Source organism: Desmodus rotundus, chromosome 3, assembly GCF_022682495.2.
Source record: "Desmodus rotundus isolate HL8 chromosome 3, HLdesRot8A.1, whole genome shotgun sequence".
Taxonomy (NCBI): Eukaryota; Metazoa; Chordata; class Mammalia; order Chiroptera; family Phyllostomidae; genus Desmodus; species Desmodus rotundus.
Genome location: NC_071389.1, coordinates 28,513,265 through 28,527,347, shown reverse-complemented (window position 1 = coordinate 28,527,347; position 14,083 = coordinate 28,513,265). Strand labels below are relative to the sequence as shown.

Sequence of the window (14,083 nt, the reverse complement as noted above, 5' to 3'; positions counted from 1 at the left end):
GCAAATCCTCCTACCAGGCCTCAGGCTCCACTCTTCTGGTCTTCTCTCAGCTGCCAACTCGCCTACTTGTCCCCTGTCCTTATCCCCCACTCCTTGGCCCTATTTCCCTGCAGGAGAAAGATGGTCCCTTGGAAAACAAGGCAGGGCCAAACCCTAAGGAAGACCGGTCCCAGCTGGCGCCCCTTCAGTGACCCCCCATCCAGCATTCTTCAACCTCTCCTTCTCTGCCGTGGAACTTTGCCCTTTTGCTGTGGGACACAAATGTGCTCAAGTCTTCACTTTAAAACTGCTGCCCTGACCCCCATTTCCTCTGGGTCCTGCCAAATCCATCTTGTCTCTCCCTTCACTGCCAAGCCACAAGACAGTATTCCATTTTGCCATGTACAATGTGCACGTTTTTGCTCAAATTTTAGAGGGGAAAAAAGGGCGCACATTATCCATGGGTATGCTAATCCGTGTGTAATGTGCACAGAATGTGGGTGTGCGCTCTGCACGGCAAACACGGCAGGTCCTCTCTGCCCCACCTACCCAACACCCTTCCACGTGCAATGTCCTCCAGCTGGTACTCCCATCTCTCCACGGAAGATACTTCCACTGAAGCCACTGATGAACTTCAAATGGCCAAATCTAGTGACCCTCGTGTCCTCTCCTTCCTGCTCTCCCAGTGTTACTTGGCGCCAGTGACCAAGTAAAGTGACTCTGCCCTCAGCTTCTCACCAAAGTCTTTGATAAGGGAAAGGAAGGCTCCTGGGCAGAAGCTCACCATCGCTGGGCAGGGATGCCCGCTGACGGGAGTGGAAGGGGGTCTCACTGCGCCACAGATCTTCTTCGCTCTCGGCCACCAGAAGAGAGTTACACACATGACTGTCGTGAAGGTCCTGAAGAAGCAGCCGCTGGGGGAAGGAGCAAGGTGTCAGGGAGCTGGAATATTCCCTTGTAAATGGGTGGCGGTGGTGCGAGGTAATCAAAGGCCAGAGAGAGTGCCCATTATCACGGGGGGGGGGGGGGGTGTCAGAGGTCAAAAAGATCATCAGTAATTACCAGGAGGTCAGAGATAGTATCTAGGAGTCACTGGGCTCAGGGCTCCGAGCTCTGGACCCCAGCTGGGAAAACATGTCCCTTCTCTTTGCTAGAATCTGTTCACCATCCTTCGGGTCTCAGCTTAGAAGTCATTTCTAAGAAGCTTTCCCTGACTCTTCAGACGGTCGACCCAACTGTATGCTCTCAGAGCCATCTCTACTTTTCCTCTGTACAAGTCTTCCCAATTGTAACGAAAATAATTTGTGTGACTTCGTCGTTCATTGTCTATCTCCTCCACTCGACACATGCTCCAGAGTCAGGGTTTCCCTCTCGTTCACCATTTTACCCCTATTACTGGTACGGAGCAGTGAGTGGCAACATCTCCACATCTCACAGTCCCTGGGAGGGTATGAGAGGAACCCACACTACTGGGGTAAGTTAGGGAGAGTTCCCTAGTTTGTGGCGAGTCTGGGGAATAAGAGTATCCCAGCAACTGGGGGTCAAAGATGGATCGACAGCCCTGAAAGTCAAGGTCCTAGAAACTCCTTCCTCATCTGAGCTGTGACTATGCCTGGAGAGCCCTGCCCCTGGCTGCCCCTTACCTGGTTGACCTCCCTGCAGATCTCCCCAACTCGCCTCACCAGGAGCTGCTGCAGGTGGCGACACTCGGCTCCTGGCCCTCCATCTTCCCGAATCAGGCTCCTAGGAAGGAGGGATGGATCAGATACAGATCTGCAGTGGGGAGGAAACTGTGAAGGGAGGGTCATGGGAGCTGGGACCAAGAGGAACCATGAAAAGGAAGTAGGAGTGAACAAAGGGAATTAAACACCACGGGGAAATGGGAAGGATGGAATTCTCAGTAGCCATTCTGGAAGTCTAGGCTCCACGCCTGCCTCACCAGCCTCCATATGGTACCAGGATGAGGTGTCTATCACGCAGCTCACCTCGTCTTTACTCTCAGATCTCCTGTATCAGAATGATGGCCTTCCTTTTTCTCAACCCCACACCACCCGTGATTATAGCAGTATTTAACCAGATGCTGAAGTGACATGATTTGCTACTATCTGCAGGAAGTGGTCAGGAGCCCCCAACCTTAGAATAAAAGTCAGACCGCTACCCAAACCCTTGAACAACATTCAAAAGAGGTGACGTAGGACCAGGGAGAGGAAGCTAACATCAGGATCAGGGCGCGGGGCCCTGGCTTCTACCCACCGTGCATGTGCATACACTTCTACACGATCCTGCAGGATCCGGACGATGAGCCAGAAGTCGGGGAGGCATGGCCCAAGGACACCTGAGAGTGAAGGCTGTGGCGGTGTTGGCCCAGGTGGGGTCCGCAATGTGAAGGGGGCCTTCTCACCCAGGGTCTCGTTGGGACCCTCACTGTCAGAGCCACTGCTGCCACCATCATAACCTGTGTCAAATGTCCTGAAGTTGCAACCCAATCCTTGAGCTTATCTGAGTGTCCAAAGTACGTCAGGCTCAATGGGCCCCTCCAGGTTAGTCCCTTCCGACGACCCCAGCCCAGACCTTTTGCTGTGAGGCCCTAAGTCCACTTCCCACCAGCTACGGTCCTTCACTCCCTGCCCCAGCTTACCTAGGTGGTCTGAGTCCACACTGCCCTGACTGGACATGAGGCTTAGTCCCCGGCTGGGCCCAGGCTGGCTCCCTGGAAAGAGAAGGGAAATCAATGTCCAGAGCCTCTCTCAGTCCCACCTAGGACTGCCTTCCAAAAAAGGAAGTAGGTCCAGGGATGCACATGTTCTGGGTGTTGGCCCCAGACTTTGCTGCCCAAGTCCTCTCTTACCTCCCTGTGGCAGGCTGGGCAGACTGATGAGGGAGGGGCCCTCAGAATCCTCTGGGGAGCCAGGGCCTCGGGGGCTGGCTGTCAGAGCCTGAGGGGAGGAAGTCGGGACTGAGTACAGGCCCCGCACACCCCATCACCACCCCTGCCATTCCCAGGTCAGCCCAGAAAAGACTCACCTCCCCTTCGATGTCTTCAGCCTTATCCTCATGGTTGTGCCAAGCCCAGGCCACTGAAGAGGGTACCCCAGGGGACCCACCTGGCTGTTGGCCAGCTGCCACAAAGAAGCAGCCACTGTCAGGGTCCTCCAGAAGAACACGGCCAGGAAGGTGGAGGTGACGGAACTCCTGAAGAGCAGGAGCCAAGGCCACAATTTAGACAGGGCAGCCCCCCTACTTGTGGCACCCCACACTTCCTCATCAGACACAACTGCTCGTGAAGCAGGCATTAGTGTCCCCATTGCTGCGGTAGAAAAGGGTCAGTGAGTTGCCCAAGGTTCAGTGGGCCAGTGTCAAGGCTGGGAGCTGGGTCTCTTCCCACTTGGGCTGCCAGGCGTGGGGTGAGGGACAGAAACGTGGTGAGGAGGTGGGCAGGAAGGTAATTCAAGGGACTCAAAGCAAGAGAGGGCCTTCCAATCTGTCTCTGGAGGCCAGGGAAGCGTGGGTGCGAAGTGACCGGGCAGCGTTCTGAGGGCAGCGTACCTCCTTGAACTGTGTGAGAGAGCGCTCCGGCCCAAACACGAAACTCAGCGGCAGAGTTTGGCGAAGACAGGTGGAGCGTCCGGGAGAGCTGTGGATGTGGGCAGCGGCACGGTGCAGGGCGGGGCTCTGGGGGATGCCCCCTCTCCGGAGGGCCCCCACCATCTCATCCTCCAGCAACCAGCGGATCTAACGTCAGAGACAGATCCAGGAAGTGGCAAAGGGCACCGCCCTGCTGACTGGGGTATCACTTCACTCCTGGACTCGTAGGTACTACAAGCTGCTCTGCCTCACAGACTGAGGGAGGCCTCACTTCGACCCCACAGTAAAGGAGGTGCCTCATCCCACTGACATGATGGAAAAGATGTCAGTTAGTGGCGAGGGCTGTCACTTAGGTCAGGGGAGGGAAGGCCCTCACCTCACTCATGGTGGTCTCAATAGCCAATCTGTGGGGTGTGGCCAGACTGGACAGTCCTGGGTGCCTAATTGGAGGAAAGGTTTAGACAACGGTTTCTAGAAAATAAAACTGAGGGGAAGCAAGGGATTCTGAGAGAAAAGAAAATACCTGTCTTCTTCTGGGGGTGGCAGTGGGGGCCCCAGGCCATCATCTGACCTCAACGATGATGGCTGCCCGGGAGAGCGCGGGAATGAAGCACTGCTCTCAGATGTTGACCTGAACAGGGTAAGAAGCAAAGGTCGAAGGTCAACAACTAATAGCCTCCCAAGACCTTCTCAGCATTACTTTCTTTAAGTATTTCAGATATCCTTAGTCCTGAAGTGCCCCTAGATTCCTTAATGGCTCCCCTACCCTCACAAGGCCCCAGGTCCCCCCACCAAACTTGCTGCCACACCGGTGGTGCTGAGGGTCCGAGGTCGGGGGAAGCTCCACTTCCAGCGGCAAGGTAAGCACAAAGACATCCAAAGTGACACTGAGGTCCCTCAGGGGCACTCGGCCCCCAATCAGGGGGCCCTCCAGACTGGAAAGCACCTGGCCTGGGAGAAGGAGAACGTTAAGGGTTGCTGGGAACCACGGGACAAGCAGATTCCAAGTTCTCAGAGTTAAAGAGTTGTACCCAGAGACTCTCCCCCAAACAGGCCGGCAGGCTGCACCAGAACCTGTGGCTCTCCGCTGGGCACCCCCCAACTCACCCAGGCAGGTGGGCAGGCTGCACACGGGTACTGAGCTGTGCTGCCCACGCAACCGCACGGAGCAGGTGAGGTGCAGGAAGAGCGGGGGCAGGTCGTGCACAAGGCTCTCAGGCCCAGTGGGTGAGTCGCCCCCCAGGATGCTGAAGGAGTCTTCATCAGGGTTCACGGTGTCTGCATCTGACAGCGAGGTGGAGTCTAACCCCGCAGGCCCCAGGTCCGGTTCACGGCTCTCGCGGTATTCCACCTCCAGCTCTGGGTCACTCTCAGTAACCACACAGCAGGCAGATGTGTCTCCTAGAGATGCATGTCTCCTGGTCAACCAGAGAGGTTGGCAGTGGAGGCCCCTGAACCTGGCTTGAAGCACCCTTCCCCACCTCGAGCCACTTGCCCACAAACCTTCTTCTCCCAGGAACTCAGCCTCTGAAAACTCCAGGTCACTGACTTTTCTGTCTACTGTGTCCCGGGGGCCCTCATCCTGGGCAAGAAAAAGAAAGACAGCTTGATCCAAGGCAGGACAAGAGCCATATCCAGGCCTGAGGGGACCAAGAGTCAGGAAAATCCAGGTGGGCCAAGTGGAACCCCTGGGGCTCCAGGCTGGGGCAGGAGAAAGGTAAAGAAGAAAGCCACTCACCTCTCGCCTGCTGGATGGAGGGCAGTAGAAGAAGTAGTGGGGATTGGAGGGCACTGTTCGGAAGTGGAGACCACTGACCTCCAGGAACTTCTCCTGTTTGGAGTTGGAAGGAGGCTATGTCAGCCACCTCTCAGAACACTACCCCTACCCTACAACAGACCCCTACACACCCCCAAGCCAGGAGAGAACAGTAACCCCTGCACAGGCAGGCCGCCACTTCTCTTCCACCCTCACCTGGATGAGGCTATGAAGGGCGTCATGCGCCTCTCCTCTGAGCTGGCAGACATCCGTCAGAGAGATCTCCAGGCCAGGGTCTGGGTTGCCAGGGACACGGGTGCTCTGAAACTCAGGCTCGCTTAGATCCTCGGTCTCTATGCTGAGTGGTTGGAGTGGGGGTGGGAGGTGTTAAGGTTTTACGAACCACCAAGTCCTAGAGGATCCTGCTTCCCAACTGGGAACAGCACACACCTATTTGTCTTTGCTTCTAGGAAGAGTGAGCTGGGGACTCAACAGTGGGAAAAATACAGTTTTTGCCTCTGTGGAGCTCACATTCATTCGGGGGGTTGTTATTATTATATGAATGTCCTTGAAACAGCTTCTACTTTCACTGATATCAGGTGGCAACTCCCTAGCCCTAACCTATTTCAATATTCCACACCAGAACAGGAGACGGGGAGAGCCAGGAGGGAGGCTGCTCCCAAAGCCAAATGGGAGGAAGAAGTCTTAACATGAGGTAGGAAGCCAGCAGCAGAACACTACTGCCTTGCTGGGACCTGGGTGCTACCTTGCGTGGCCATTCCCTGGGATTGGAAGGTCCCAGTTTATCAGGACTTTGTCTGTGTGTCCCCTTCTACGTCATTCCAGGACAGTCCTAACCTGGACTCAGAAGCCAGGACAGCTCGTTCCCGAGGCTCAGGGCCCTCCTCGATGCTGCTGCTAAAGGTACCAGGGCTGAGAGGACCAGGGCTTGGGGGTGCATGAGGCAAACCCCGAGTGTATCCGCAGAGTGTGAGCAGAAAAGGGGTGATGTCTATTTCTTGTAGCAGTTCCTCACAGGCATCCACTGCCATCAGCAAGTCCTGGGAGGTCACACTCTGTGCCTGCTGCAAGCTCCGGAACAGCCCTGGCAGAAGTGGAAGGGGCCACGAGCGTCACACTCTGGAACGGCCTCCCCAGTCCCCGTCCCTACAATCCTCATGTCTCCTCCATGACGCTCCCTCCTATGGCCTCCTGCTCACCACGGACGTAGCATCGCTGAGCATGCTCCTGCAGCAAAGCACAATGGTTGGCTGCCTCCTTGTATCTGGGCTCCATCCAGGCTGAGGAGGGGGTGGTCTGGTCAAGAAACTGAGTCCTAGGAATGAGAAGAAAGATGGAGCTTGGCCAACTTCTCTGAATGACACTTCAGACTCACCATCCACCCAGACACCAGTGGGTCATCCACAGGTCCTCACTGACTGTATTCAAGGCCCAGCAAGTTCAACTGACTTGCTGAAGGAAGCCCAGAGAGGAGTGGGCAGGACATGGCTAAGCAGCTGAGCTCCTGCAACTGATCATCAACCTGTCTGTCCACACCTGAGTGTCATCTGAGCCTTGGCTGGGAGAGGACCTAGGTCAACACTGAGGGCACTCACTGGAAGATGAGGTCTCGGGGTGCTGGAGGGGGCTGCATGCTAATCATCTGTTCCCTTAGCGCTTCCAGGGCACAGCTATAGATGAAGACTGGACAGCGAGTCCGGGGTCCATCTGCACCTTCTGTTTGTGGAGCCTGACGCCCAGTGCAAGCCTGTAGGTCCCGACGGAAGGGTGGGCTCAGCTCTCCTGGATTCTGGGCACTGTCTGTGGGAAGAGGTGTCACATGGTTTTCAAGTCCTCTATTTGTTCCCATTCTTGTTCCTGCTTAACTGACTTAAGAGTCAGCAGCCTTACCACAGGCTGGGGTGACACTGAGGACAGGCACCTGGGCCTTTGGAGCCCTGACCCCACTTCCTCCCAGATCTCTCAGGCTGGGGGCCCCGCTCCAATCTCCGAGCTTGGGTTTGGCCTCCTCTTGAGAGGGTCCCTCTAGGCCATAGGCAGCCAGGTGCTGGACATCTGAAAAGGAAAAGGGAGGCATAAATCAGAGCTGCCCGTTAGCCCAGAGAGGGAGCTCAGGGGTTTGTATCTGAGGGACCAGTGAGGAAGGTCAGTGGTCAGTACCCGAGAAGGTAGCTGGGACGAATGTCAGAAACACATGCTGAGGGTTCACCAGCCTTGCATAGCAGCGCCACTGAGGGGGCTGGGCCGGGATGAGAGGCTTGGGAGCTTCAGGAGGGCCGACACTCTACAAGAGAGAAACAGAATTAGAGCAATCTGTATGGGAGCAGACAACCCCTGCTCCCTTCCTGCACCCGGCAGGGGTGTCCAACCTTTGGGTGTCTCTGAGCCACACTGGCAGTAGAATTGTATGGGCCACACATTAAACGCACAAACACTAACAAAAACTGAGGAGCAAAAAAAAAAGGTTTTAAGTAAATTTACGATTTTGTGTTGGGCCACATTCATAGCCATCCCAGGCCACATACAGCCCTCGGGCCCTGGGTTGGACACCCCTGAGGGTAGAGCTTGCAAGATCCAGAACAAAGGGAAAGGACAGTATCCTGTCATTGTAGCATTTAGTACACCCGGTGATGCAGAGTCAGGGTATGGACATGCGGTGATGGGAGGAGGTCAGTGTGAAAGAGGGCTCAGGGAGACGAATCAGTGCTGACCAGGGTAGGAAGAGTCGAGCCTCCTGTGGCCTGAGCGCTGCTGACTGGCTGATCCTTCAGGACCCCATGGCCCCCCACTGGTGGTCCCTCTGGACCTACATTGAGGACAGAGATGAGTGGTGGAGGGCAGGGCCAGCAGAGAGGCAGAGCTCTGAGGTGAAGAGATGGGGAGGCCAAAACCCAAAGACGGAAACCACCTTGTGGGGGGCAGGGCCAGAGTCTGATATTTGGAGAGAGATGGGAAGCTTACCTGGACCGTGGTGGGTCCGCCGCAGCACCTCACTCAGGAACGTAGCCTGGTCAGCGGTGCTCAGTGGGATCTCCCGGTCGCTCAGCTCCTGCCCCAGGCAGCTATGCAGCAGGCACAGCACCATGTCGTTGGAAGGACAAGGCCCCTCGGCGAAAGGGATGCCCTCTGGCTCTGCCCGACACACACTCCACTCAGCACGAAGAGCCTGCTGCTGCCCAGTGCCCTGGCCCAGCCCTGACCAGCATGGCCCCTCCTGCAGCTCCCAAGCCTTCTCTGGCCCCCATCACTCATCTGCTGGTTCGCAGACTCATCTGCTGTCTATGCTTTAATTCACCCAGGCTGGCAGGCCCTCCCGGTGTGGGGTGAGTGGGTACGAAGCTCACCTACCTTTGGAAAGCAGAAGGAAGAACATCTGGAGCTGCTGGCACTGAGGCAACAGTCCCATCAGGTCAAAATGGAAAGGGATCTCATGGACACAGGTGTCTCCTCTCTGGTCCAAGCCTAAGAGGGAGGGAACAAAACAAGACCCGTGGTGAGACCAGGTTTTTGGTCTGTGGCCGCCCCACCCATTCCCCTCAAGGGCCCCTTCCCCACTGACCAGTAGAGACCCTCGGCTCTAAGGGCAGGGGACTCCATTCCTTGCTCTGGCACAGCTGTATCAGGTATTCAAAGCTCAGCATGGAGCCTATGCAGGCAGCATCCCGAGGGTGGAGCTAGGGGAGGTACAGCAGAGTTCAGGAGTAAGCCCCCCAGAGCCCCAGGCCTCCAGCTTTCAAGGGAGCCAAGAGTCAGATACTGAGAACACACAGATTCAGAGGGGTCAGAAAGCCCAAAAGCTGTGGTACTCCCAAAGGGACGGCGCCCAACCCGTTAAGCCGTGTGGGTGCTGCTGAAGTCACTCACAGCTCTTGGGATCTCAGAGTATGTCAAGTTTTGGAGGTGTTTCCAGCTCTCAGGGCCGGGTCCCACTCGCCCACACTGTGGCTCCACCCACACCTCAGTGACCAGATTGAGCTCCGAGTCTCCCTCCAGGGCCTCCACCTCCACATCATTGTCATCATCTGTTGAAAAACTAAAGCAGGAAGGGCCCTGAGCCAGGGAGTAAGGAGAGTCCAATCCACAACCCCATGGCTAGAGCCAGACCAAGGAGGGCAGGAAGGCAGTTGGCACACAAGACAGCCACAAGTCGCCCTTACCAGACCTGCCCCTGCCTGATGAAGCATCATCTGAAAACAGTACCCCCTGCCCTGGCCAGTGTGGCTCAGTTGGTTGGAGCACTGTCCCATAAACTAAAAGGTAACTGGTTCGATTCCCGGTAGGAGCACATGCCTAGGTTTGGGGGTTCAGCCCCTGGTTGGTGTGTGTGCAAGAGGCAACAGATTGATGTTTCTCTCTCATGTCGATCTTTCTCTCCCTTCCTTCTCCTCTCTTTAAAATCAATAAGCACGTCCAGGTGAGGATAAAAAATATTAAACCTGACCCAACTCTCCCAGGTATGGGAGGAAGAACTTTAGGGGACAGGAGGGAGGAGGAGGAAGAGGAATGCGGAGAGAGGGGCCGGGCCTCACCTGTCCTTGGTGGAGGTGGAGTGTGGGGGGAAGAGGATGTACTGGACGACACATGTGTGCCGCTCTTCCACTGCGGCCTGCCCAGGGAGCTCGTTCTGCAGGTAGAATGGGAGATCCTGGGCAAACCCCAGCCAAGGCAGAGATCTGGCCCCACTCAGCTCCAACCTCAGCACTTTAGTCCCCTTGCCACACTGCCCTGGGACTGGCCTCAGGACTTAGCTCCCTGTGAGGCAGTTTCCAGCAGTCCCAACCCAGCCCAGAGGTCAGTGCCCCTGAGATGGGTGACACACCTTGGTGGGAGGTGTCATGAGGGACAGCACCTACCTGAATAGGAAGCTCTAGCACCATGTTGATGATTCCTTCCCCGCTGCAGGCGAAGTGGAACCCTTCAGAGAGTCGGACTCTGAAGCCCCATGGAGGTGGGGGCAGGAACAGGATGAGATGGAGGAGAGACAGTCAGAGAACATCCCCGACTCCATGCCACTTATGCACCCCCCTTCCAGCAGCCATCCAGGCAGACCTGAGTGCTGGTGGCCCTGCTAAGACTAGCGGTCCCTTGAATGTAACAGATCTGATTAGGCCCAGAGGCCTGAATAAGCAGAGTGGAGGGAGGAGAGGGGATGGCAGTAGCAGGCCTTGCTCTGTGCTGGATACTCTGCATAACAGCTCAGAGAGGGGCAGTGTCTGGTGTAGGCTTTCTGCCAGCATCCAAGTCATCTGGCAGGCTCGGGTGACGTACTCAGTGAGGACGGAGAGGAGCTGGGCAATGGCGCTGAGCGGCAGTGCAGGGGCCAGTCCTGATGGGACACTCCAGAGCCAGCGCTGATGGTAGAGGTAGCGGGACAGTGATGCTAGGCTAGAAGAGGCTGAGCGGCCTGACACCAAGGGTAGTGGCCCTGGTGGCTCCAATGTCAGCAAGAAAGGTGCCCGGTAGTCCAGGGGAAGCTTCTCATACCTGGGAAACAGGAGCAACTCCCAGTTGATTGCTACTTATATCCAGCTAAGCCACAGCCCTCCCATATGCTCTTGGCCCCAACCCCACCCTCTGTACCAACCTGATGAGTAGCTTGTCCAGTGGCTTATGCAGGACCACGAGGCAGGGCCGGTCAGAGAGGGCCTGCTGTGGCCCCAGCAGAGGGGGAGACTTGGAGGGAGAGTTGCCCCCACCAATGCTTCCCAGCCCCTTTCGTTTCACCTTAGGTGTTGGCTCTTTGCTTTGTACCCGGTGGGGGAAACGCAGCCGCAGGATCTCTTCCTGCAAGCCTGACACAATCTGAGGGGAAGATGAGATCAGATTGTCCTGCTTCTACTTCCTACAGATCTGGGAGAAGGGACTCACAGATAAGGTGAGGGAGCTTTACTTAATCTGGGAGCTCCTCTCTCTACTGGCCAGTAGCCCCTGCCCTGAGGGTTTGTGGAGAACGAACCAGCCTACACTCCAGGCTCCTGGGGCTAGGAGTCAGTCAGGGCCCAGCTCACCTTGTGCCGGGCCTGTGCTGGTGTGCCGATGGGGAAACCCAGGCGAAGAACCATGCATGGAGCCTTGGAGATGATGCGGACCATGTAGAAGGAGGAAGGGGGCTGGTCTGGGGCACTGGAAAGAAATGGGAGTCAGAGGACAGCCCTAGGTTGGCTGTAAATGAGTTTAGGAGGAAGTAGGGATGCAGCCTGGGGTTAGAGGAAGAGACGTGATGAGCTGAGGTAGTGGGGGAAGAGTGAGGGGACGTCACTTTGCCCACCTGGAGAGCAGCTTCACATAGGAATAGCCCTCGACCAGCACGAAGCTGCTCCAGTCCCGAAGCAGAGAGGTCAGCGAGGAGTGTGAGATCCTGCACTGGACAGTACTGTAGCGCCCATTGCTGCCCGGGGTGTGCAAATGCTTGGGGATTGGTCTGGGGAAAGGGGTAAGCATTGAGGTCAGACCTACCAGTTCCAATCTTGGGGGAAAAGACTAGATTGAGACCTCTTCTAGGACCTGTTTGAATATATGGGGGATGAGGAGCAGGAAGAAAGGGTCATAGCTTTTCTTGGCCAAGGTTAGTAAGGGCTCATCTGCTGCTCCCCTTCCCCAACACTTGCTATCCCGTCACCCCTGCTCCTCCTTCCCAACTATGGCCCTAAGAGGATACTCACGTGTCGTGCTCTAGGATTAGCACTAGGCGGTGCATGTGCAGCCAACGCTGCCATGAATTTGCGTCCATGGACAGCACTGGCTTCCAGTAGGCAGCAAACTGGGCATGAGATGAGTCGGACCCACTGTGTTGAAGGGAGAGCACCTGGGGGTGGGCAGGACAGCTCCATAGCAGCATTCATAGAAAACCAGGGTACAGCCTTCAGACAGTGCCCAGAACCATGGGGTGCAGAGGTGGCAGTGGCTAAAGGAACCCATAACCCAGCCTGGGCTAGAGGCAAAAACTGCCTCCAATATGAAGGCTAGATTAGAATGAATGAGCCCAGGGACAGACTGTGTAGTCTTTTAAAGCTAATTCCAGGCAAAGGATGAGACTTGTCACACTTCTGTCACTGACTTTCGAGCAAAGCCACTGAGTGATGGCAGGACCTCAAAAGGAAGCCACTGATCGCTAACATAAGCACCATGGCCTACCAATGCCAGGCTGACGGCCAGGCCAGGTGTGGATGGACAAAGGAAGCCATGGCCTTCAGGAAGCACACAGTTCACAGGGGTTGTTAAGGGTGGGAAATGGGCAAAGGTGGCACGGGGAGGCCAGAGTATGCCAGATTGGGGGCAAGGCGAGGAGGCTCACAGTGGGCTGGGATACCACCACCTAGACATTCTCTATGCCTTTACCTCTAACACCGTGGTGAGGACAGCCAGCCACTCCCTATAGATCCTTCCCCTCCCCCAGGGCTGCAAAGGAGGGAGGAGAATTGCTCTCAAGGCTAAAGGGTTCTGGTTTGGATGCCTCGGACTTGAGATGGAGGGAAAAAGAAGGTGGTTCCAGTCTACCAAGTCTAGGTGGGCACAGAATGAGCTAATGAGCACCAGAGCCACTCACCGGGGTGGTGGAGCCGGGAGGGATGTAGAAGAGTGGCACCCCGCTCTTGGTGCTGTCCGGAAGTGTGAAATGTTCCGGGACGGAGGAGAAGGACTGAAGGTGGGCTAGCATCTGGTCCGTCTGGTTAATGCTGCAGGACAAGGACCAATCTTGAGCCACACATGACTCTGGTGGGTACAGAGTAGGGGAGCCCCAGGGGGACAAGGGGCCCTGGACACAAGCCTGGTGCTCAAGGTGACTCTCTTCAGCAACCAGCTTCACATATCTGTCCCTCCACACAACAAATGGATGTCACCGACTGAGCAGTGGCCTCGCTCACCTCTGCAGCGTGTTCCAGAACCGCCGGATAACGTGGGTACGATACAGCGAGCGAATCGGCTGTCTCAGCGCACAGGACACATCATGTAAAATGTCATAGCCACCTTCCATTGTCACTTCCACCCGTGTTCCTCGGGGGCCCTCAGGCTCCAGGGGCCAGGGCGCCACAGCCACATACTCAATGTGCATGTTGTGTTTCCACAGGAGCACCAGCTTCACCTCCAGCTGGGTCCCTCCTTCAGGGGAAGCAGGAGGGCTCGTTAGGTGGCGCAGGCAGAGGACTCTGGGCCTGGGGCTGAGTCCTATCTGAACCCGCCTACCTCATGGAACTCCAGCCTGGCCAAAAGTTCCAAGCATGGTTCCACAGATTTCAGGCCCACGGCCTGCCAACTGACACAAACAGAATTTTGCAGTAATCTGAAACAAAGCCAAGTTCAGGATACCACACCACTCTCAGGTGACTCACCTTGAACTAAAGCAGATAGAATTGGACAGATAATTGCTAAGACGACTAAGCCCTGAAGGCAGCTCAGAATCCACTTGTCTCAATGACGAGCAAAGTCTCTCACTGTGATATTTCTGTGTGTGATATGTGTGCCTTCGGCTTTTTGTTCAGCAGGTCCTCCCGCACGCAAAGCCTAAGAGATCTGTGGGCTTCAGCAGGGCCTAGCGATCCTTACCTTTGGCTAGCGTGACCTCTCGGACACTGTAGCCCTCTCGAAGCCGCACGGACACGGTGCTGACCAGGTCGGCTGGCACCTCCTTCTCAGTGTGCTTCTTCCGTCGCAGGGCCAAGGCGGGGTTGCTGCTGGCAGAGACCAGGTGCTCGTTAAATAGGCGGTGCTGAGAGCCTAGTGAGGATGGGAAAGGGGACAGTG

At 56.1% G+C, this 14,083-nt stretch overlaps 1 protein-coding gene across 4 annotated transcripts in view; it reads right to left on the bottom strand.

Annotated features, from left to right (window-relative positions):
- The window catches only part of SZT2 (SZT2 subunit of KICSTOR complex), a 51,410-nt gene that overhangs the window by 16,455 nt on the left and 20,872 nt on the right, over positions 1–14,083 (bottom strand). For 3 of the 4 annotated variants that reach the window (XM_024571019.3, XM_024571022.3, XM_045204182.2), the window contains 34 exons: positions 13,886–14,056; positions 13,207–13,441; positions 12,888–13,017; positions 12,004–12,146; positions 11,610–11,762; positions 11,350–11,464; positions 10,926–11,143; positions 10,610–10,825; positions 10,195–10,273; positions 9,871–9,965; positions 9,206–9,374; positions 8,901–9,015; positions 8,690–8,803; positions 8,303–8,473; positions 8,053–8,147; positions 7,502–7,625; positions 7,232–7,396; positions 6,937–7,141; positions 6,541–6,656; positions 6,179–6,425; positions 5,537–5,678; positions 5,303–5,395; positions 5,068–5,146; positions 4,672–4,965; positions 4,374–4,515; positions 4,088–4,195; positions 3,941–4,004; positions 3,526–3,711; positions 3,004–3,171; positions 2,828–2,915; positions 2,618–2,689; positions 2,233–2,434; positions 1,623–1,722; positions 764–893 (listed from right to left, as the gene is read on the bottom strand). In XM_024571019.3, coding sequence (XP_024426787.2) covers positions 764–893; positions 1,623–1,722; positions 2,233–2,434; positions 2,618–2,689; positions 2,828–2,915; positions 3,004–3,171; positions 3,526–3,711; positions 3,941–4,004; positions 4,088–4,195; positions 4,374–4,515; positions 4,672–4,965; positions 5,068–5,146; positions 5,303–5,395; positions 5,537–5,678; positions 6,179–6,425; positions 6,541–6,656; positions 6,937–7,141; positions 7,232–7,396; positions 7,502–7,625; positions 8,053–8,147; positions 8,303–8,473; positions 8,690–8,803; positions 8,901–9,015; positions 9,206–9,374; positions 9,871–9,965; positions 10,195–10,273; positions 10,610–10,825; positions 10,926–11,143; positions 11,350–11,464; positions 11,610–11,762; positions 12,004–12,146; positions 12,888–13,017; positions 13,207–13,441; positions 13,886–14,056 — 4,944 coding nt within the window. Of the gene's footprint in view, positions 1–763; positions 894–1,622; positions 1,723–2,232; positions 2,435–2,617; positions 2,690–2,827; positions 2,916–3,003; positions 3,172–3,525; positions 3,712–3,940; positions 4,005–4,087; positions 4,196–4,373; positions 4,516–4,671; positions 4,966–5,067; positions 5,147–5,302; positions 5,396–5,536; positions 5,679–6,178; positions 6,426–6,540; positions 6,657–6,936; positions 7,142–7,231; positions 7,397–7,501; positions 7,626–8,052; positions 8,148–8,302; positions 8,474–8,689; positions 8,804–8,900; positions 9,016–9,205; positions 9,375–9,870; positions 9,966–10,194; positions 10,274–10,609; positions 10,826–10,925; positions 11,144–11,349; positions 11,465–11,609; positions 11,763–12,003; positions 12,147–12,887; positions 13,018–13,206; positions 13,442–13,525; positions 13,809–13,885; positions 14,057–14,083 lie in introns of those variants that run through there. The other variant, XM_045204183.3, reaches the window with a different exon arrangement.